The sequence below is a fragment of the Pholis gunnellus genome, assembly GCF_910591455.1.
Source record: "Pholis gunnellus genome assembly, chromosome: 12".
Taxonomy (NCBI): domain Eukaryota; kingdom Metazoa; phylum Chordata; class Actinopteri; order Perciformes; family Pholidae; genus Pholis; species Pholis gunnellus.
Window position 1 is genome coordinate 6,248,467 of NC_136539.1, and position 24,796 is coordinate 6,273,262.

General features: G+C 43.3%; 2 protein-coding genes across 2 annotated transcripts in view; both read left to right on the forward strand.

The window, feature by feature from the left end:
* Nucleotides 1-13,786: 13,786 nt before the first annotated feature.
* LOC306704018 (olfactory receptor 6B3-like) lies at nucleotides 13,787-14,716 on the forward strand (the record flags this gene model as incomplete). Its single annotated transcript, XM_079170228.1, has 1 exon — nucleotides 13,787-14,716. One exon carries the CDS (start codon nucleotides 13,787-13,789, stop codon nucleotides 14,714-14,716), a length of 930 nt encoding a protein of 309 aa, XP_079026354.1.
* Nucleotides 14,717-23,282: 8,566 nt separating this feature from the next.
* Nucleotides 23,283-24,796, forward strand: part of adarb1b (adenosine deaminase RNA specific B1b) — a 107,424-nt gene continuing 105,910 nt past the window's right edge. The window contains exon 1 of the mRNA XM_079170623.1: nucleotides 23,283-23,427. The gene's annotated coding sequence lies outside the window, so the exon portion shown is untranslated. The remainder of the gene's footprint in view (nucleotides 23,428-24,796) is intronic.

Consider the following 24,796-nt stretch of genomic DNA (forward strand, 5'->3'; position numbering starts at 1 on the left):
CGGAGTAGAAGGAACCTGTGGGCTTTCTTTATCCCGCTTGAACTTGGAGACATGGAATATCGAGTGAATCCGCATGGATCAGGGCAGCTTGAGCCTCACTGCTGCTGGGTTGACAACGTCTTGGATCACATGTCACAAAGTACATTAAATGAAAGTACCATAAAAAGTGTGACTTCTACTGTCATAACCCACATGATCTCACATCAATGCGGGACATAACCACAACCTCTCAACAGTGCATCACCACAGAAATAATTTATCATTACATAACCACATAGTTAGGTTTAGAGAAAATGTCAGGGTTGGAATTGAAATAGCTACGTAAACAAAGTAAAATATGTTAACACATCGTGAACGTCACTTCACAATAACTCAACTACACTTTGAGAACACTGGTCTCAGACACCGGCCTCTTGGTTGAATGTCCTGTGTCTCCTCTCCCACAAGTCGCTAGCTCTGAGCCTTGTATATTCACGTGAATGCATTTCAGTTGTGCGTCCACCACGAAAAAAGAATCCTAATTAACTTGCTTTCATCATTTCCCACCACCACGTAACGCGCTGTTAAGAGATTGTGGTCATTTCACGTACTTGTGTGTGATCAGGCTGGTCATCACAGTCAAACATGTGCGAGGTCACAAGGTCAGTTCATTTCTGTTTTTCCAAAACCAAGGTTACACTTGTGTGGTTGCTTGTTCATCCTCTTGACCATTTGCCAAACTGAAAAACACATTTGTTTTGGTTTGGTTACCCAGGGTGGCACTCCAGGGTAGCCAGGCATGTTTAATTGCTCTCCAGGGATAATGGAGATAATGCCCTGTTGACCATTTCCAACTTAGTTACTCTACATTAATAACCTTTGAAAAATAAAGCATACTGTGTACCATCCCATGGGCTCTCATTAGTGTTGACATCATCAAACATTGCATCAGAGTTGTTGAGGGAAACCCATTATTCATCATATCTAACGTCCTTTCAGATTTTCTGTCACTGAAGCCAGTAAACAGCGTAACTATCCCTCAAGTACTGTTTCCACACCTGGTGAAGATACACTAGGAATGTCAGGGCAGTGGTGGGAATTAAGGAGGCCTGAAGGACCAATAAAAGTACAAACCTTTCATCACTCATGACTTATGTGTGTGTGAATGTCTGTGACCAGTTGTTGTACTGTATTAAACAAAACATAATCAAAAGATTACATCACGTGTTCCATAATAATCAGTTTTCTTCTGATCCTTAACTCAGATTGGTACACATGGGTATACAGAAGTTATTGTTGGATACTTGTTTGTTTACAGGTCTAAGCAATTATTTGATAATCATTCTAGAGATGAATTTTTCTAAATACAATCACACTACTATAAATCATAACACTCAAAAGTACTATGCTGAAATCTTCAGAGCTAGTCTGGTTCAATAAGACATTTTTATCAATATTTGTTTATCTGTGTTTAAAGCATTTATCAGAGATGAATGCACAACCTACTGGACTTGTGCATTTGTTTCCTCACTTATTTGCTTTAATAAAGAAAAAATCGCGGCGTGTCGCCACGCTTACACCTGTTGTTGACTTTGTTTTGGGGATTCATTTGTCATCGGACTGTTTTGTGTTCCATTAAGGAACTTTGGAACTGTTGGGAAACGGGGTTTAAGGTTATTGTTTGCTTGATGCAACCCGTATTCTGAATGAATTTGATTTATATTAATAGATGGTGTTATATTTAACTGGTGGTGTGGGTTTCATTTGGGTCTGATTTGGTCTGTCATTTGAATGAGTATTAAAGAGAGCCTTTCAGCATGTTTTGTGTTTTCAACCATATTATGCAGTCAGATTGAAGTGTCTGTAGACCACCAATTCAGATCTGACCGTGCCCTTAACCTTTAGCTTATGTACTTTTCCCATTTTAGGTTTGTGTTGTGGCCTTACGAATAATAAAAATTCGACCTTAGTGAGAGGTACACTCTAGCAAAATTGCATTGTTTACACCAAGTTTGTTTTTGGATGAATGTAGTTTGGTGTTTATTGTGTAGGTAATGGTAGCTAGGTGGTACAGTTTTCACAGCCAACACACAACATACACCCTCAACCCTACATTGCATACATATTGCCAGATTAGATAACTATACCTGCACACCAAAATGTCCACCATAAACCAGCAGAGGGCAGCCGTGGATAATGGGACATATTGAGTTTTATAAGCTTAGTTCAGGAACGGGGACCACGCCCCGGACACAGCTCATTTCCTCTGCACAAGTATTTAAGCACAACGAACCTGTTCACTTCCTCTTTCAACTCAGTTTCCACATGACGTGCGATTCCCGAGCCCTCAACCACATACTTCACAACATGTACCCGGGAATCACCCTCACTCCTTCCGACAATGACCTGTTCGAAGAAGATACTCCAGAAGTCCCGGAGATGGCACCTTCTCCCATTATCTCTTGCCACCAGCAAACTCGGCTGAGATCAACCATCCACAACCCTCGCGGCTTCCAACATCCATCCTTGGACAATTCTGAAGCCGTCGGTCCTTCGCCTTCCAACAGCCCTAAGGGGAGATCCCGACTCCGGCGTCCGAGGGACATCGTCCCTCTCCAACGCCGCTCTTCCACCCGCTTGAGATCCAGCCGTCCGAACGGCCAAAACCACAGCGACCCTTCTCCTCCACGCCAACGCTCCGATAGCCCCCATACATCCCGCATTTCAGAGTGGACAGTCTCTTGACTGAAGCATGCACTCACCTAGCTCAATATCCATTTCCATCAGTCCGACAGAAAAGCAAAACTCTTCAAACTACTCTCGGACGCTCAGCACCACACCTCCCTCGATCACCGAGCCACTAGAGCAGTTCCAGGTTCCCAGCGCAGCGTCAGGCACTACGTCGAAGACGTCATGATGCACAACACTGCCAGACAAGCCACACCAGAGGGCCAGTTTGTATCGCGACCCCTCCATACTCTCTCTGCATCAGGGATATCTCACCCTGCAGTCTCTTTTCCCCAATCTGCACTACCAACCCCTGCACATGCAGCCATTCATCCCAGCATCTTTTCCTCTTCCCTCGCTCCTGCCTTTCCTTTCAACACAACACAGGCCACCTTAGCCACACAGACAGCTCCAACAGCAGGATTCTACGGCCAAAACCCCTCGTTCCCTCTCGTCTCTGCTTTTCCCCCTCTTTTCCCCTACCCTTCCCCTCCCCATAACCCATATGTAACTAACCATCCCATTTTAAATGCACCCCTTTTTTCTACGGGTCCACCTGCAGCCAACCCCAGTTTCCTACCGACTCATCTCCCCCACCCCCCAGCTACACCTTAGCCACAGCACTACCTCCAGCACGCCCACCAGTATCCGCCTGACCATCCCCCGTGCCCCACATGCTTAGGCAACAGATTCTCGCAGGTAACTACATCGACCTTGCTCAACTAATCCATCCAGCCACATGCAATCCCCATATCCCGAGGGAATTAATCAACGCTTTCGGACCCATCGAACTCAAACAGCCGCTCCCCACCTGATCCAAGGAACTCACCTCTGCCGAATTCGCCTACTTTTTCTCCCTGTACCGTGATATCATCTGCTCCATTTTCCAAGACCACAGGGCTGAGTTGGACGACTACTTGGCACATATACTCGACCTAGCCTTGCGGTTCGGCAGTAATGGGTTCTATACCTACCACGTCCTGTTCGCATCCGAAGCCGCCGGTCGCGTGCAGCAGTTCAACCAGGGAACATACCTCCACTCTCGGAGTCAGTTCAAGATGCCACCCCACCTGCTGATGCTGACCCTTATTGTCATGTCACTACTAGACAAAATCGGAGTGACGTCTCAGAGTTAACCAGCCGGTTGGAATCCATGTATCTTGAGCCATCTGAGGAGGAACATCAACATCCTGATGATTATGAGAATGGTAAAGCCGTTGCATGCAGAGAACAGCTTCAGGACCTCCAGCTAGGGGTGACACCTTAGAAAGTCGGCTCAAAGAAGCAGTTGATAGCACACTCAACTGTGGAGAGGGACTCAGAGCTGCAGTTGAGGCAATGGCTGAGGAGGCTAAAGGGTATAGCGACGCCAGGCTGCAGGGCCTCGATCAGGCCATAGTGGCTTGTTTGGAGCGAAGGGATATACCGTGGGGACAAGAGCTAAAAAAGGCCATCAAAAATAATACTTTCTCACCCTCAGACCCTTGAGTGACCTCGAGCTCGTGAGCACACTCAATGCTGTTCTAAAGAGGCCAGTAAGGAGCTGGTGGTTAGCTTGGGTAAAGCTTTCCTGCCAATGGACTATCAGTCTGAGATTGAGGAGCAACTGCGCACAAGTGTGCAATCACCCACCCAGTTCCTGAGGGACTTTGCATATGACCACCATGCATTCTGCCTGAAATGGAGACCCGATATGTCGGAGGAAGAGATGGTGTGGCACATCCTCAGGGCATGTAATCCGAGGTTGGCAAGTGGCCTACGTGGCATTGTCACCACTGTGGACCAGGTGGTCAAGGTGGGCTCCCTGATTGAAAAAGACTGGAGTAACTCCAAAGATTATTGGAATTGAACACAACAGACGGTCTCTTAAGATCGCTCTGCCAAAAAATCCGGCAAGAGGCCTGTACAGGGACAAGGCCATGGTCACGGCGCAGATGTGACCTCTGTGCTGGGAGTTCCAACTCTCCTGGTGGTGCCAATAAGGGTCCGAGGCTTACAAGGTGACGCAGTCCTTGATTTGGGTTGGACATACTCTTTGATGAGCGGAACGGTTTGGAGTAGCATAAAGAAGGCTGGGGAAACAATGAGTTCAAGTGAGATTCTGAAGTGTATCAAATGGGCAACAGAGCAGGGCAATAGGTAAAACAACCTTGCTCCTTATCCTCCACGGGGCCCCCATAACCATCGGCATACATATGCTCGGATACAACCAGCTATGCATGCCTTTACTGCTCAGCCTGGATTTCATCTGTGCAAGCCAAATTGTCTTAACCTTCTAACCCCGAACGGGACCCAATTTGGTCCTAGAGGGGGGGGGGGGGGGGGGGGGGGGGCGACAGAGTGTACACAATTAAATGATATTTTCTGAAAAACCTACGTGACAAAGAAATTCTAATAAAATGGACCATGTAACCTATTTTAATCACTCAAAAACATATATATACACAAAGTACTACAAGATACTACAAGTATCAATACACAATAGTACAATTTCACCTATTTTTCTTCAGGAGAAGGCGAGCTATGTTCTCCGTTACCGATCCCAGGCGCGACCTACGGCACTTTCACAGACAAAGCGCATATCAAAGAGCACGAGGACTCCACACTGAATCCAACAATATATTTCTCTCCATGAAACCATTCAAGTTACATCCAAGAAGCCAAACTAACCACAACGCCAACACTGCCAGCAATAGAACCGCATCATACCTTGAGATGGTTTTCAGGGCGAAAACGGAGAAAACCGAAATTAATGTAATTGAGAAATGTGTTCGTTAGCTCACTGTGAGTTTCTGAAACCTAAAATGTCGATTTTCCGTTCATCTGACACAAAATGGTGGTGATTATGCTGGTCGGCGAATCATATAGGAGCTTGGGGCTTGGGGGGGATGGGCGGCACGGTTTTGGATTTTTAGTGGCTGAAAATTCTGTCAATCACTTCATGGAACATACTGGTGTGCTCGAAATAACCACCTGGTTCGAACAAGGGGTCACATGCTAAAATCCGCCCACCATAGGCTGATCAAGCGCTCCATAGACATAGACAGAGATGAGGAAATTGCATGGAGGAGAGATATGATGACACCCCAGAGAGGTCAAAATGGCTCAAAATGATGCCAAACAGCTCTGTTATGGTAAATTGTACAATATGAGTGATAAACAAAGTGAAATATAGTGAAATATATAGTTATATAGTATATAAAAGTACAATGGAACAGCTGCAACTCCTGGTTCCAAAATGAGAATTTTGGTGTGTTTTTTCGTACATTAACTTCTATAACGTGGGTTTGCTTCACTTTATTTACACCAAATCTTTTTGTGAGGCACCTGCACCGTTTTTGCTATGAATTGGGAATGTTTTTAGGCTAGCCAGGGCTTCATTTAAAAAATGTAAGTGCTTTTTCTTCAGGCGAACCTAGGAATTTTCCCTGTTTTCTGTGTTCTGTCTTCAGCTACTATTAACCAGTAACATATACACAATATTTACTCATCTCAACAAATCTGTCTAGTGTTATTAAACCATCACAATTATTAAAATAGACCTTGTAGTTACAGAATTAGTCTTTTTAGTATGGGTTACAACTTTCGAGAAGAGGCCTAAAAATAGTACTAGGGGTTACACCTGAGACGATATATCATGCCAGGTGGAAACGAGTATAAGTTTGTTTCAAAGACTCCTGATGCACTAAAGTGTGGTTACAAGGTGGTAATCGAAGACTCTGATGTCAAACAGCCTGCAATTCCACTTTTGAAAGCCCAACCTGAGGTGGTAAGGCCTCTACTGCAGAATTGGTCTACAGTTTGGAGAGAGACCCTGGGTGCCACCGATGTCCTAAAGCAGACATGTGTATTGGTAAAAAATATATATCAGTATCATGAAATGGTTTAGAAACATTTTACGGCTTAGAAGAACAGAGGTAGAGACATTTAGCTTTGTGTAAACATGGTTTATGACCAGACCGCATACTGAGTGTTACTGTTTTACTTTTGAGGGCCGTAAAGACAGACACAGGAAGGTGAGCAAAAGTTCACACTGGGGGTTCTTCCTGTCCTGGGGATGTTTAGGGTCACGTAAATGTATCTGACAATGAGATCAAGGGAAAATGGAAGACTGATAAGCCAGCGTAAGACATCCTTGACCTGTCTAAAGGCGGAGACTGTTATATATAGTATGTGAAGATTTGAACTGATGTTGAAGAATGCTTCCAGCAGACTCTGTGTGAAGAGCTGTGTTGGGGATTCTCCCTCTTGCAAGAGAATAAATGGAACAGGACAACTTTGAATGATTTGGAGACTTGGATTATTTTGATTTGCGAATAACACTCTCTTCTCCCGATTAACATAGAAATATTCTACGACACATGTCAAACGCAAATAGAGAAAATAGAAAATATCATATGTCTATCATAGGCACACCACTGATACTAAAAGTCCCAGAAGGCACTGCAACAGCAAGCATGCCAAGACCTGCGCACACTCATCAGAGGTCATCTACGCTCGTCTCCAAAAAAAGGCTCCAAAAGTAAAAGGCCAAACGAAAAGTGGACTCTGAAAACAGGGGCTTTCAAGGACGGGGAGAGGCAGAGTATGTTTACTAGCATTAGCAGTAAACCAGTTTGCCTGGTTTGTGGAGCTGGCGTGGCCGTAATTAAAGAATATAACATAAGACGGCAATATAAGACAAAACACCAGGAGAAGTATAAGCACATGGACAGACAGCAGAAGGTAGAGGAGTTAAAAAAGACACTGGTGTCACAGCAGACTATGTTCACAAAGGCAAAATCACAAAGTGAGGCTGCCGTGAAAGCTAGTTTTGTTGAGCAACTTTGGGGAATTAAATCAATGCATGGCACAACCAGACTGTTACATTCACTCATGCAGCTGCAACTTTTACGTTTCAGTATTTATGATGCAATGTTTTGCTTTGGACTTGTGAACTTGCTTTGGAATCATGAACTTCGAGGCCATGGAGAAGGACTTTCGGTTGGCCTCAAGGAGGTTCTGGCAAACCATCTGACGGCTCAGGAAGGGAAAGAAGGGCCTACCCCAGGCTGTTCTCAGCAGACTGGCAGACCAGGGTGGTGGTTCCCATTTTCAAAAAGGGGGACCGGAGAGTATGCTCGAATTATTGGGGTATCACACTCCTCAGCCTCCCGGGGAAAGCTTATGTCAGGGTGCTGGAAAGGAGGCTCCAACCGTTTGTCGAACCTCGGATTCAAGAGGAGCAGTGCGGATTCCGTCCCGGCCGTGGAACAGTGGACCAGCTCTTTACCCTCGCAAGACTACTGGAGGGGTTCTGGGAGTTTGCCCAGCCAGTCTACATGTGTTTTGTGGACTTGGAGAAGGCTTTCGACCGGGTCCCTCCGGGGTTCTTGTGGGGGGTGCTGCGGGAGTATGGGGTGCCGGACCCGTTTCAACGGGCGATCCGGTCTCTGTACGACTGCAGTAGGAGCTGTGTCCGCATTCTCGGCAATAAGTCGGACACGTTCCCGGTGGGTGTTGGCCGCCGCCAGGGCTGCCCTTTGTCACCGGTCCTGTTCGTGACTTTCATGGACAGGATTTCTAGGCGCAGCCGGGGATGGAGAACGTCGGGTTAGGGGGTCTCGGGATCACCTCTCTGCTGTTTGCAGATGATGTGGTCCTGTTGGCCTCCTCGGATCGTGACCTCCAGCATTCACTGGGGCGGTTTGCAGCGGCAGGGATGAGAGTTAGCACCTCTAAATCTGAGGCCATGGTGCTCTGCCGGAAACCGGTGGATTGCTCCCTCCAGGTGGGGACGGAGTGCCTACCTCAAGTGAAGGAGTTTAAGTATCTCAGGGTCTTGTTCACGAGTGAGGGTAAGATGGAGCGGGAGATCGACAGGCGGATCGGTGCGGCTGCAGCAGTAAAGCAGGCGCTGCACCGGACCGTCTTGGTGAAGAGAGAGCTGAACCGGAAGGCAAAGCTCTCAATTTACTGGTCGGTCTACGTTCCTAAACTCACCTATGGTCACGAACTCTGGGTCGTGACCGAAAGGACAAGGTCGCGGGTACAAGCGGCCGAAATGAGTTTCCTCCGTAGGGTGGCCGGGCTCAGCCTTAGAGATAGGGTAAGGAGCTCGGACATCAGGAGGGAACTTGGAGTCGAGCCGCTACTCCTTCGCATCAAAAGGAGTCAGCTGAGGTGGTTCGGGCATCTAATTAGGATGCCTTCTGGACGCCTCCCATTGGAGGTTTTCCGGGCACGTCCAACTGGGAGGAGACCCTGGGGAAGACCCAGAACACGCTGGAGGGATTATATCTCCCAGCTGGCCTGGGAACGCCTCGGGATCCCCCAGTATGAGCTGGAAAATGTTGCGGGCGAGAGGGAAGTCTGGGTCAGCCTGCTTGGCCTGCTGACACCGCGACCCGACCCCGGATAAGCGGAGGAAAATGGATGGATGGATGGATGGCACAACCACGGGAAAAGACATATTTGAGGAAGTATCTAAATGTGTGAATGAAATGAAACTGCCCTTGGACAAACTGACGGGACTGACGACAGATGGAGCGCCTGCGATGTGCGGTAACAAGAACGTATTAGCGGGGAGGATGCGGGAGAAATGTGCAGGTGAGCTGACAGCGTATCACTGCATCATGCACTAGTAAACGCTGTGTGGTAAAGCTCTCAAAATGGAGCATGTAATGAGCACCGTAACCCAGCCGGTTATCTTTATCAGAGCTAAAGGCCTAAATCACTGCCAATTTTGCTCTTTTCTTGAGGAGCATGGCGATGTGCTCTATCACACAGAGGTGCGATGGCTAAGTCGAGGGAAAGTGCTGAATAGATTTTTTAAGTTGCATGAGCTGCACTAAACCTCCAGCTTCAGGGACATTTGATCACGGACATGTATGATGCAGTAAGAGCTTTCCAAGCCAAGCTGCGGCTTTTGGGAGACTCAGATGCAGCAAGGAAACTTGGGTCACATTCCGTCTTGCCAAACACTGACAAACCCTCGCTCCACCGCTGTGTTCCCGACATTTTGTCGATACACCGGGTGCACTTGGCAGAGTTCACTCAGCAATTTGCCGACTTTGCAGCTCAAAAATGTAAATTTGAACTGCTCAACAATCCGTTTGCGGTTAACGTCGACACAGCACCTGTGCACTTCCAAATGGAGCTGATAGACCTCCAGTGTAATGACACACTCAAGGCAAGGAATGACTCTGTGGACGCTGCACAGTTTACAAGCTTCATCCCTGAAACGATGCCTCAACTTCGCCTATGCTGCTCAAATGCTCTGCATGTTTGGAAGCACATACCTGTGTGAGCAGCTTTTCTCAGTGATAAAGATGAACAAAAACCCACACAGGAGTCGTCTCACCGATGCACACCTTCACTCCATTTTGAGGGTTTCCACAGCACAGAACCTAACCCCAGACATTAATGAACTGGCAGCCAAGAAAAAATGCCAGACATCTGGCTCTGGTACATCTGCATAAAAGAATCATCATTAACCTTTATGCCTCCTGGCATGTAGGGCAGCATCAAAAGTCTTCCACTCCCGTCTGTCGAGTCGCTGGATGGTGCCCCATGAGTGGTTTAGGCTCTGCATCTCCTTCTCCACAGTTCTTCTCCATGTGTTTCTTGGTCGGACTCTTTTTCTTTTACCTTCCGGTGTCCAATGTGAGGCTGTTCTTGTAAGCAGGGTCTTCTCTCAACACGTCATCTACATCTTCTTCTCATTAGGATGGTCTCCATGCATTCTTGTTGGCATTTGTCATACAGTTCTTCATTTGAAATGTGTTTGGCCAGAAAATGTTAAGTATTCGCCTTAAACTCTTGGTGTGGAAGGTTGATAGTCTGTTGAGATCTTCTTGTGTCATTCTCCAGCATTCAGAACCATACAATAGGGTGGATAAAACACAACTCTGATACAATTTAAGTTTGGTCTTGATGGTGTACTGCTGTGACCTCCATATGTTATTTAGTACTTTGAAAGCGTTCCTTGCCTTATTAAGACAATTATTGATGTCTTTGTCTGCATAAAAGAATGTAGCCAATAAAGGTGTATTCTTTTTGCACTTTGTCCAATATCCCTTCTATGCTGTTTATTAAATGTTGACCCTGTTTGGCCCTCAATGTAGACCCAATTTTTAATTTTGGCCCTCTCTGTGGTTGAGTTTGACACCCCTGAGATAGAGACTCCTTGTGAGCCCCATTTTCTTTCCCTGGCAGAGCTTAATTTTTTCTTTTCTTCTGTATTGTCTCAATTCTGCTTGACAGAGCCTTTTCATTTAAAGATCTTTTTCTTTTCTCCATTTCAGATGTGCCAACCATTCCTTGATGGCACTCATTTCACACAAACAAGGAAATGACCGTCACAGTAGGAATTACATTTGAAGCCAACAACCTCAGCAGCCATAACACTGGAATGAAGGTGTAGCGGTGCACAGAATGACGTCACACAGGCTCAATCTGGTGCTACACATTTAATGAAAATGGTTCTGCAAAATACAAAGATATGCGTTTAGGTATCCAGTCGCTTCTCAGTGCTTTCTTCATCTATCCTGTTCAGAGATTCTCATCACTTCTCAAGTATTCTCGCGAGACCTCCCTGTGGTTTTCTGTCACAGACACTGTTGATGTCGCAACACTGACATCTACTGGCGATCCACTGGATCTACTGCCTACAAATGTAGCTGGTGATAAATAACGCTGTACCCCACATTTTAAATAAAATGAACACTTTCTCCTCATAAACACATAGGAAACATAATAAACTCACTTAACTTACACTACACCCTAGCAACTATTGTACTTCCTGAACTACATATGACTTATTTTGCCACAAAGGCGCCATATTAACATCCAACACGCTGAGTCCACACCACACAACAGTCTGCTTCAAGGCTCCAAACACAACATACGTAAACCCACGCAGCGGCCAAACCACGGTGAAAGGACAACACAACACTTCGACGTAAGGCAGTAACCAATTCAAACTGTGTTCCAAACAAGCCACACAGTAGAAAACAAAGGCTACATAGGGATAATAGTAGTGTAAATAGCGTAAATAAAGGTCAGCAAAAAATAAGATTACCTCTCTCAGCCCCTCTCCTTCCATTCATTCAACTAAAATACGGAACAGCATGTGTCCCCATTGCTATCCCCAACATCACGTGACTCAATTACCGGAATTGACAAAAAAGGGTGTACAAAATGGCACAGGCCATACCTGGCTCCTACAACGATGGTACACTTCTTCACTGCCATCATTGATCGCTTACCTCCGCCATCAACATCTGGTGCGCTGCAGCCACTGTCAAGACACTGGGCAGAGTGCAGCGTATCATTCACTCTGATGAGAATGTCATTGGCTGCAATCTGCTGTCCCTCCACGATTTGTTTGCCTCCAGGACCAGGAGGCGGGCAACAAAGATTGTGGCCGACCCCTCTCACCCTGCACACAAACTCTTTGAGTCCCTTCCCTCTGGTAAGAGGCTGCAGTCCATCAGGACCAAGACCTCACGCCACAAAAACAGTTTCTTCCCTTCTGCAGTTGGGCTCATCAACAAAGCCCGGGACCCCCACTGACTCGGACTCTTACATCCCCAGGACAATTACTTACAGTTACACATCCTTGCACAACTCTACTCTTAAATATACACTTGACACTGTGAAGAATTGCAGTATTAAAAGCATTATTTAGTAGAATTAATAACACCCCTAGTGGTGAATAAAAGTTTCACAATGATAAGAATGTAAATTATGTTAAGAGTCACAATGTATTTACTTATGGAATGTATTATAGGTTTACAGGATATTTACTTATAGAATATATTATATGTTTGCAATAAGTTTACTCGTAGGAGTCTTAAACATAATCATTGGAAGTATTGAACCAAAGTATAGTCACATATTTTGGGGGTTCTGAGCCATGAGGCAGGGTGCAGGGAAGATAAGGATGAGTGAGGAATGCAGGGGACAGGCTCTTCACGACCATATAAGGGAATAGGTCGAGGGCCAGAGACATCAAAGTGGTCGCAGAGGAACTGACCAGGTGACCCATCAGGGCTTATCAGAAGTCCTGCCAGAAAGCGGAGCAATGACGGATCGATACCAGGAGGGAACAAAACGACTACAGCCAATCACTGATTGGCCTGGACATCTGTTTCCAACGTTTTGGGACAGCTTTGACACTTTCCGACTTTCAGGAGTATAAAGAACAATGTTTTAGGGAGTTTCTTTAGATCACGGCACTCGGTTTTTCAGCACGGACCTGTGAGTGGAGTTTGCACGTGGTCCCTGCTCTTGAGAAGCATACTATCGATAGTGTATTTTAGATTGTAATTGTCATCATCAGTTTACAGTTGTTATCGTTTAATTAAATTAAATAAGTTTGGACCGGATCAAGTTGCTTTTTGATGCGCCTGCGCAGAAAGAAGTAAACACGGCAGCGGCCTTGCGATTCCTCCAGAAACTCCAGCCTCAACAACATTTAAATAACATACTTGTTTTAACATACTCTTTATTTGTTTGTTTGTTGATCATATTTTATTGTACATTTTTGTAAAATGTTTATTGTCATGCACCAATCACTCAGCCAAATTCCTTGCATGTGTAACATACTTGCCAATAAACCGTTTCTGAATCAGATTTAGATTCAGTTTCTGATTTAACAAATAATTTATAATCAGCAAAATTATAGGCAAGCTTTTTCTACACAAATCCTCACTTTGTTAGGTGTTGGCTGAAACCCAATATACTTTCTGTTGTTCATCATTCCCTTCATTAAATGTGTTTATTTTTTACTACAACTAGAAATAGGATGTTTTCATAGTGAATTGTAAAAAAGTTAGGAACTTATGTCCGCCACCTCAACTTCCTATTAACATAGATAATTCTGAACATTTGAAGAAAAATCTTGTTTTTGTTTTTATGTATTTCCTGCATTGTTCACCTCATACAGTGGATTGCAGCACGCTAAAAACGAGTTTGCTCATTCTAAAAGTTGATTGGTTGGTTTGAATTCCCAGCTCATGCGTTGCTATGGTCAGAGGATATTAACAACAGTGAGATGAGGAAACAGGCACAGTGTTGAGGACGTTTTCTAACCACGATGGATAATGTCTCTCGAGTAACATCATTTGTTCTTTCAGGTTTAAATGTAACAATGAACTACAGAGTTGCTCTCTTCTCTCTCACTTTATTGTGTTACTGTTTCATTGTGCTGGTAAATGTTGCTCTTATTGTCACCATCATCTTGGATAAGAACATGCATGAACCAATGTATATTCTATTGTGCACATTCTGCATGAATGGACTTTATGGAACAACAGGTTTCTACCCCAAGATTCTGTGGGATCTGTTGTCTCCCGTTCATGTGATCTCTTATTCTGGATGCCTTGTTCAGGCTTTTGGGATGTCCACATATGTCTGCGTTGATCTGTCTATTCTTGCAGTCATGGCATATGACAGATATGTGGCTATATGTCGACCCCTAGTGTACCACTCTATCATGTCAAAGCAAAGAGTGTTACTGTTAGTGTGTTTCTCCTTGTTAACACCTTTTTGCATTTCTGCAATGAATATGATTCTTATATCTAGATTAAAGCTATGCAGCCCATATATTGCCAGACTTTATTGCATTAATTGGGCTATTGTGAAACTTGCTTGTTTCACTGCTGACACTATTGTTAACAACATAGTTGCGTATATTACATTAATCATTTACATGCTTCATGGTGTGTTCATAGTCTGGTCCTACGTGTATGTCATCAAAACTTGTGTGAATTCTTTAGAAAACAGAGCCAAGTTCATGCAGACATGTGTGCCACATTTAACCTCCTTGCTCATTTTTCTTGTGACTGTACTGTTTGAAGTCTTTAATGTGCGATTTGGTTCAAATCTCCATTCAACCATTCAAAATGTTTTTGCAATAGAACTTCTCATTATACCTCCCATTATGAATCCTCTCGTTTATGGTTTCAAACTGACCATAATTAGGAACAAAATTCTAGGTGGTGTTACTTGTGAAATTAAAAGATAAGGAAACTGTAATGCATGTAATAATGCACTCATATAATTTTTGTATATGAATTCTATACTTTGAAATATGAACTTCTTTTTGCATATTTACATGATCTGCCTTTCACTAATGTTTTAGGTTAGTTTACAGATTTGATTGTTTGTGTGCACATCCCAGATCATCCTTGTAAATGAAATTGTTTGCCTTAAATATCTTTTGTTTTGCATTGAAAGCTTTTCGGATGTTCACTTGCTTGTCTGCCTCATTGCAGTTAGAAGTTAAATGAATGTAAATATAAAACCTGAAACTTGTCATTATATTTTCATCACACTTGTCAGTGGCTTTGCTTTAGAGACTGTTCATGCACAAAGGTCAAAAGACAGATATGCCAAAGTACAAAGAAGGTGTTGACACAGGTGAACTTGCTATCTGGAACAAAAAAAAAGATTTATATGACATGAAGGCCAAAGGCAGAGGAGTAACCTGTACCTTACTTGGGCTGCATAGTAACATGCACAGTACATTATCTGCTTATAGCTAATGGTTAAATGTATATTTGTATATTATTTGTGTGCATATCTTATGATCCTTGTACAGGAGATTAATCTGTTTGCTCTTAATATCTTTGCACTTTTCATTAAATGCATTTTGGATGTTTACTTGCCTGTTTGAAAGTTTTTCAGTGTATCATTTCATCAGTGAAACTCGTGTCCTAATGAGCCCCCTGCTCATTAGGACACGAGGAACAGAGGAAAGAGCATTTCTACCTTTCAAATCTAAGAGGCCTTTTCTTTGTGAAATGTTAAGCTTTGTTAACTCACTTAAGGCGGGAATTTTTCAATGTTGAAATTGATGTTCATATTTTAAATTTGCATTACTACATTTCAGCACAATTAAAAGGATCAACTAATGTTATTGTCTATTTTGTAAAACACAAATATCGCATATCATTATATTATACATTTTATCTATACCATTTACCATAAACCATGCTTTAAAAATCTTTTTACATATATTTTACATTTTCAAAAACGGCTCTGTTACACCTTGCTTTGTGTTAGTGAGACCTTAATAAATTCAACTTTCAGTGAATTCAGAAGGTTTGTGTGACATAATTTTTGCACGTGTACAACTCAGTTTGGTCTCCTATGTGCAGCAGAGTTGAAAAAACCTAAATTCTACTTTGAGGGGAACGACCCCCCTTCCTCATATTAATATCCGGCAATGTTGGTGGACAAAAATATAATCAAGAATGTCACAAGGTTTAATGTTGCACAATATCAGCAGTTACAACACATGATATCTAACACTCTCTGAATCAGCTGATATGGTGTCTTCATCCCCCTCAGTGGTGACATTCAGCCCAGTTTATTAACTGGTGCATTTGATGTTGCTGAGCTGTCAGGTGGAAGTGTGAAGTCTGTCCCTAGCACTTCCTTTTCAATCACCTGTACCCCATGCAAGTTTTTAAGAAGGAAAGCTTGGATTGGTTGAGGTCCACTGTGTAGTCCACCATGTCTGTAGGCCAAGAATATTTGACACTATGATCATCAAATATGACACAGTGATTGACTCAAAAAGCAAAACATATTGTGTACAGTATTCTGACAGTTGTCTCACAGTAACCAAATGTTTGCCAAAATTAGGCTCACTGCAATGGCCTAGGAGGCATCAATCATAGGCTTATAGGCAAAATATGTCTTACCTGTTTAAAATACATTTTTGTTTGTCATCTTCACTTAATACCATGTTCATTTTGGCTTTGTCAAATTATAGATACAAAACATATAGGCTAAATATATATCTATATGGAACCCAATTGCAACACACAAGGAGACCAGAAAGAGTAGGTAATGAATTTTAATGCCAAACTCAGTAGAGCAGAGGTCTTCAACAGGGGGTCCGTGAAATTCTTGGATGATTGGACTATTTTTTTTTTTTTAAACATGAATGTGTCCATTATTTTACTGGTTCAGTATTGTATGCAAGATAACAGCTATGTTTATGCATGGCAGTGGCACTAATAGGCCATCACTCATTTTCGTTTCCCCATTTATGTTTAAAATAAAAACGTAAATTTGAATAGCTTGTATGCATGATTAGATTGATATTAGCATTGGTATCAGTTGACAAGGTATGTTTCTAAATGGCAGTGGCATGGCCACCCTACTCACTGTACCTTTGCACATGTAAAATAAAAACATGAATATATGAACCTCTGTATTATTTGAACAGCTTAGTATTGAATGCACAATACAGAGGTATGTTTATGCATGGCACAAGGCCCAGTTTAATATAAAACACAATTTTACACAATATATATAGTCGGAGGTTCCTGCTTCATCTCTCTATCAGTTTGGGGGTCCTTGGCCTGAAAAACGTTGAAGACCCCTGCAGCAGAGCATCGCAACGTCAGAGTTGTCCATCTTAGCCTCCTCCTCAGCATCATGATGTGATTCATCCTTGCCTTCCTCGCTGTCGAAGCCACGGAGGAAAGAGAGGAAAGACCTTCCAGGATGGCGCCCCATTGGATGGAACTCCTTGATGATTCTGGCGAAACCCAGGACCTCTCTTCTGGACCATACCCTTCGCAGTCAACCGGCTATTACTTCTACGGCGGCGGGAACGTAGCAGGCAGCAAACCATGTAGGCAGGACGTCCATCAATGAACCGGGTTGGTAGTCGAGGCAGAGTAGAAGGAACCAGTGTTCTTTGTTGAACCGGCTTGAACTTGGAGACATGGAATATTGGGGGAATCCGCATGGACCGGGGCAGCTTGAGCCTCACTGCTGCTGGGTTGACGACCTCTTGGATCACAAACGGTCCGATGAACCTAGGTAGGAGATGGCTTCGGTGTGGTGGCGGTTGGCAGCGTATGAGTCTTGGTCTGCTGAGCAGCGGAGAGCTTTCCTGGCTTGGTCCAGCAGAAGTGTAGGATTAAGGCCTGGCCAGACGGGCAGAAAACCTCTTTCTCTAGGGCTGGAAACAGTCGCGGCTGGAACCCATAGGCAGGCTGGAACACGGACAACCCTGTGGCTGATCAGGGTGTTGTGGCCGTATTTGACTTGCAGCAGCTGCTGTTTTGCTGGACCTGGTATGATGACTTGTGATGGTTACATACAGGGCAGGAGTTGACAAATATTTCATAGTTTCCTGTATTATTTTGATATAGTTACCTTTTTCTAATTTCCGAGAACTTTTGCTTCCTGCCTCAATTTGTTTCACGTCTGTGTGAATTCCCCACCCTGATGGTGTTCTGTGTTACCGGTTTGCCTGCTACCTGCCTGTGTGTGGTAAACCTGCATGGTTAGAATCGGACCCAGTGGCCCCGATGACAAGCATTGAGAATTTCTATATAGAAATAGACATTCATCTGTCTTCCGGTTGCTCTCCACATTTAGTTTTTACGTTCATATGGCTTATGAGGTTGGCTTGCATCCAGGTTTTTCTATCTGTGAGGCAGTTGGTGATGGTGGAGTGGATGGTGGGGGTGATGGATTTGGTGGAGATGTAGAGCTGGGTGTCGTCAGCATAGCAGTGGAAGTGGAGACCATGGTGGCGTATGATGTTGCCAAGGGGGAGCAGGTAGAGGATGAAGAGGAGAGGACCGAGTACTGAACCTTGGGGGACACCTTGAGAGACCGGGGCTGTGTCAGACTTGGATTTGTTGATGCTAATGAACTGTTCATGGTCGGAGAGGTATGATTTGAACCAGGAGAGGGCTGTGCCAGTGATGTGGAGGGGGACTCGAGACGGGAAAGGAGGATGGAGTGGTTGATGGTGTCGAAGGCTGCACTGAGGTCGAGTAGTATCAGGATGTTGAGGGAGTGGTCATCAGAGGAGAGAAGGAGGTCGTTGATGACTTTGATGAGGGCAGTTTCTGTGCTGTGATGAGATCTGAATCCGGATTGAAATGGTTCATACAGTTGGTTTGAGTCCAGGTGGGTTTTCAGTTGATGGGCAACAGTGTGTTCCAGTATTTTAGACAGAAAAGGGAGATTGGAAATGGATCTGTAATTGTTGTGGATGTCGGGGTCATGGCCAGGTTTTTTGAGGATGGGTGTGACTGAGGCGAGTTTGAGGGCGGGAGGGACGGAGCCAGTAGACAGGGAGGAGTTGATGACAGAGGAGGTGCGGGCAGAGGGCCGGGATACAGGCCATAACTAAAGTGGAAGGGATAGGGTCGAGGTCACAGGCCGGAGTCTTCATGCCAGAGAGTGATTTATTGAGATCCGAGGGGGAGATGAGAGAGAATCGGGAGAGTGACCGGTCAGTTAGTGGAGGATTTACAGATACAGGGTTGGACGAAGCGAGGCTGGAAGTGGCCAGTTGGTTGTAGATGGTATCAATTTTAGCTTTGTAGAACGACAGTAAGGAGTTGCATTTCTCTGCTGTGGAGGAGTGGGAGAGATTGTCCATAGGTTTGAGGAGTTTGTTTATTGTGGAGAAGAGGACCTTGGGGTTGGCGGAACCAGAGTGGATGATGCCAAAGTAGTAGGTGGAGCGAGCAGAGTTCAGAGCCAGTTTGTATTGCTGTATGTGTTCCTTGTAAGCCAGGGTGTGTACTGTGAGGCCGTTTTTTTTGGAGAGTCGCTCTAGTCTGCGTTTCCGGGATTTCATGATGCGGAGTTCAGGGGTGAACCAGGGAGCAGTGTGGGTGAAAGAGACAGTTCTGGTTTTGAGAGGGGCAAGCTGATCAAGGCAGGAGGATAGTGTGTTAGTGTAGAGGTTGACCAGGTCTGAGGGGGAGGGGCTAAAGGAGTGAGTGTGGATTATCATTTGGATTGTGTGTTTTTAGGAAGAGAGAAATACTATAGATGAATACAGCAAAGTAAAAGGGTAACATTTAGAATTATTTATGGTTTACACTGACCTCAGAGCGGATTATATTATTTTTTGGACTGTGTCAAAAAATTAAAAAAAATGTTTAACTTCCTTGCTCATTTCCTTGTGAGTATACTTTTGGATGTCTGTAATATAGGATTTGGTTCAAATCTCCCTCCAACCATTCAAATTTGTTTTGCGATAGAACTTCTCATCATACCTCCCATCATGAATCCTCTCGTTTATGTTTTTAAATTGACCAAAATTAGGAAGAGAATTCTGGGTGGTATTACTTTTAAAATTGAATGCATTTGTGGTGGTCTCGGTAAATTTACAGATTTTATTAATAACCTCCTTGCTCATTTTTCTTGTGACTATACTGATTGATTTCTTTAATGTGCGTTTTGGTTCAAATCTCCCTCCAACCATTCAAATTTGTTTTGCAATAGAACTTATCGTCATACCTCCCATGATGAATCCTCTCGTTTATGGTTTTAAATTGACCAAAATTCGGAACAAAATTCTAGGTGGTGTTAAAAGATAAGGAAACTCTAATGCATGTAATAATGCACTCATATTATTTTTGTATATGAATTCTTGTACTTTGTAATATGAACTTCTTTTTGCATATTTACATGATCTGCCTTTTGCTAATGTTTTAGGTTAGTTTACAGATTTGATTGTTTGTGTGCACATCCCAGATCATCCTTGTAAATGAAATTGTTTGCCTTAAATATCTTTTGTTTTGCATTGAAAGCTTTTCGGATGTTCACTTGCTTGTCTGCCTCTTTGCAGTTAGAAGTTAAATGAATGTAAATATAAAACCTGAAACTTGTCATTATATTTTCATCACACTTGTCAGTGGCTTTGCTTTAGAGACAGTACATGCACAAAGGTCAGAAGACAGATATGCCAAAGTAGAAAGAAGGTGTTGACACAGGTGAACTTGCTATCTGAAACAAAAAAAAAGATTTATATGACATGAAGGCCAAAGGCAGAGGAGTAACCTGTACCTTACTTGGGCTGCATAGTAACATGCACAGTACATTATCTGCTTATAGCTAATGGTTAAATGTATATTTGTATATTATTTGTGTGCATATCTTATGATCCTTGTACAGGAGATTAATCTGTTTGCTCTTAATATCTTTGCACTTTTCCTTAAATGCATTTTGGATGTTTACTTGCCTGTTTGAAAGTTCTTCAGTGTATCATTTCATCAGTGAAACTCGTGTCCTAATGAGCAGGAAAATAGAGGAACAGAGGAAAGAGCATTTCTACCTTTCAAATCTAAGAGGCCTTTTCTTTGTGAAATTTTAAGCTTTGTTAACTCACTTAAGGCGATTTTCAATGTTGAAATTGATGTTCATATTTTAAATGTGCATTACTACATTTCAGCAAAAAGGATCAACTAATGTTATTGTCTATTTTACAAAACACAAATACAAGCATATCATTATATTATATCTTGTATCTAGATTATTTACCATAACTCCCATGCTTTAAAAATCTTTTTACATATATTTTACATTTTAAAAAATGGTTCTGTTACACCTTGCTTGTGTTAGTGAGACCTTAATAAATTCAACTTTCAGTGAATTCAGAAGGTTTGTGTGACATAATTGTTGCACGTGTACAACTCGATAATGTTGTCACAACATTGACAGTCACACCTTTCTCTTTATTTCTTTCACATCAAAATGCAATAATAGAAATACTTTTGTCAAAAACTTAATACATCCTTCTTTTGCTAACTACCCAACCTTAAGTAGTTTTTCAGTTTGGTGTCTTATTTGCAGGGTTGAAAAAAACTCAATTCTACTTTGAGGGGAACGACCCCCCTTCCTCATATTAATATCCGGCAATGTTGGTGGACAAGGATATAATCAAGAATGTCACAAGGTTTAATGTTGCAAAATATCAGCAGTTACAACACATGATATCTAACACTCTCTGAATCAGCTGATATGGTGTCTTCATCCCCCTCAGTGGTGACATTCAGCCCAGTTTATTAACTGGTGCATTTGATGTTGCTGAGTCTGTCTCTAGCACTTCCTTTTTATTTGATTTCCTTATCATTTGGATTGTGTGTCTTTCGGAAGAAAAAATACTATAGATGAATATAGCAAAGTAAAAGGGTAACATTTATAATTGTTTATGGTTTACACTGACCTCAGAGCGGATACAATTATTTTTTGGACTGTGGCAAAAAAAAGAAAAATAGTCTGGAGCCTTGTAGACCAGCTGTATAATCAAACAATGAAGGGATCCGTCAATCCGTCAGAGGTGTAGAGCCACCTAGTGGACACACACAGTTAATGTCAATGTTTACATTTTCACCACAAAGCATTCAGACAAAAACTAAGTAGGAGATAAAATGTCATCTGCAGTCAGCTTTACTTTGAGTGTTTTAGTGAGTGCATTTAATTAACAGTAGCATCATCAGATTATCTTTATACATGCATAGAAACACTGTGTAAGCATTCAAATTACTGCTGAAAAAAAGGGCGTGAGCAGGGCCCCCAGACGTACAGGGCCGGCCCTGACACTGGGTGTACTTTAAACTCTGAGAAACTCAAGGTGTTAAGTAAAAAGAATAAAATAATAATAATAATAATGAAATATGGAATCATGACTTTTAATAAAATTAAAAGTCAAATGAAATTGTGACATTCGGTGGATTGTGACACATTTACACTACCGTTCAAAAGTTTGGGGTCACCCAGTCAATTTTGTGTCAATTTTCAGTTTCTTCGCAATTTCTCGCATGGAATAGCTTCATTTCTAAGAACAAGAATAGACTGGCGAGTTTCACATGAAAGTTCTCTTTTTCTGGCCATGTTGAGAGTATAATCCAACCCACAAATGTGATGCTCCAGATATTCAACTAGCTCAAAGGAAGGCCAGTTTTATAGCTTCTCTCACCAGCATAACTGTTTTCAAGGGTTTTCTAATCATCAATTAGTCTTCTAAGGCGATTAGCAAACACAATGTACCATTAGAACACTGGAGTGATAGTTGCTGGAAATGGGCCTCTATACACCTATGTAGATATTTCATTAAAAACCAGACGTTTCCACCTAGAATAGTCATTAACCACATTAACAATGTATAGAGTGTATTTCTGATTAATTTAATGTTATCGTCATTGAAAGAAACAGTGCTTTTCTTTGAGAAATAAGGACATTTCTAAGTGACCCCAAACTTTTGAACGGTAGTGTATATATATATATTTTTTTGCTAATGGCCAAGTCATCTGCAGTTATTCCTGCGAACTACATTTGTGTGAGTGGAGTATATGATGCAATGCAAATGGTTTGTATATGTTATGTCCAACATGGAATTGTTAGTGTGAGTCGTGAAGGTAAAAGTCAACATCAAAAGATGCAGGTGAAGCAATGAGGAAAGGTTCTGGTGTGAAACACTTACACAAAGCCTTTCTTATGTCTCAATGTTACGGCTGAAATGAACATGTAATGATGAGTGAGAACATGCTACAGTCATCTAACCCATTTGAAACTTTTCATTCTGTTGTTTTTTATTCTATAAATCCTGAGCGGAAGTACATTTAACTGGCGCTACCTTGACACTCCTCCTTAAGCGAGGCCGACGGCTGAAAGGAACATCCCCTAGCGCCTCCACACCGCTCGGCGGCGCTAGTACACCATCTCCTCTGCCGACCGCGACAAAGATATCAAGACGAAGGAGAATGCCGACAGCAGGCTGTGAACACTGCGGTACATGCGAGCGTACAACAGTCCTCAGCCTCTGTTCGGGGTTTTTTTCTCCTTCTCTCCAACGCCAGCGACGACACGGAGGAAAACAGTCACCTTTGTTTTGAAGTGAAGTGGCGGAGAAGATCACCAACGTATCCGGAAATCCGAACTTTCCGTTGCAGCACCAAAACCGTGAGTAGGCTGTCGGCGTGTTATTTCGTTGTTTTTTTTTGCGGAGGATGAAACCAACGGGGTTTGCTAATGTGATTTGAGGTTCCGGTGGTGTTTATGTAATATTAAGGCTGGCGATCCTCTTGAACGGCGCGGACGTGGTGACTCGCCGGTCAAAATGACAACAGTGGTTCACCATAATATGTACTTCTACCTCTGTGAGCGTTGCGAAATTACCTCATGTTTGTGTGCCCGCAGCGCGACAGCGGGATTTATGGCTGTCATCGTACCTCAGCTTTGCCCTGTCAGTGGTGCCTGTGAAGGTCTCGCCGGGAGACCGTATCATGTAGCCACGATCTGCAGGGATACAGTCATATGGATGCTATGCTAGCTGCTGCTGCTGCAACAACGTATTGGAAGTGTTATGCAGGTATGCGTCTCAGTGTACGGATGTGCTCGCGTGGTTTGCATAACCCCGGCGAGTAGGTTAAAAGAGATTGAACGACATGGGCTGACGTACGTATACATAGTGCGGTGCAAGCCTGCACGGTATTTGGAAGTGCCTCTTTTACTGTCCAAAAAGTGTAACAACTGGATTATTGAAAAGTCAGTAACACCCAATCTGATTCCCCCTGTTGCTTTTACTTAAAAGGAAGCACGAGGACAATCGAAGATGAAATCTGATTTTGCTGCAACTGTGCATGTCATCTCTGCAAGTACTGAATCCAGAGAGTGGAGTTTCCCCACGATGCACCTGGACCCGTGGATGCTCTGGCAGTGTTGCATTTTCTGCGTCATGTGGGAGAAGTGGTCAGATGGCGCCAGCCCCGCTGTGTGGCTCACTTTCTGAAAGCAGTTTAGCGCGAACAGCATGGTGGGAAAAGGCAAGCTAACTAGCCATTGCAAACTTCTCCGATGTCCGACCGGCTCTGCGTACAAGTATATTCGTCTGCGCATATCGCCAGATGAGTGACTCATTTTCTGTAGCCGTAGCATGAAGGCAGGGTGGAATTAGCAAGCTAGCTAGCTATGGAGCCATCCGTCCGTCTCTGTCTCACTAGCAGTGGTTGACACTCCGTTTGAGTCTCCTCCTGGCTCTGGTTGGTTGTTTTCATTCTGTTTTTTTCGTTTAATAAAAGTTATCTATTACATCTTTTGAGGATGTAGGGTTAAACAAGGCGACACCCTCCGATGCTGAGAAATGAAGCCAAAACGGAAGTGCCGAAAACATCAGTTCTTCAAATGGCCACTAGAGGCTGGTCCAAAAGAGAGTCATCCCCCATATTAAAATGTCAAACCTCACAGCAGAGTTAAAGGTGTTTACAGCCTGGTGCAGAATACGGTTTTGATCTCTAAATGGCCGTGTTTCCCACAATAATTGCATTTTTCC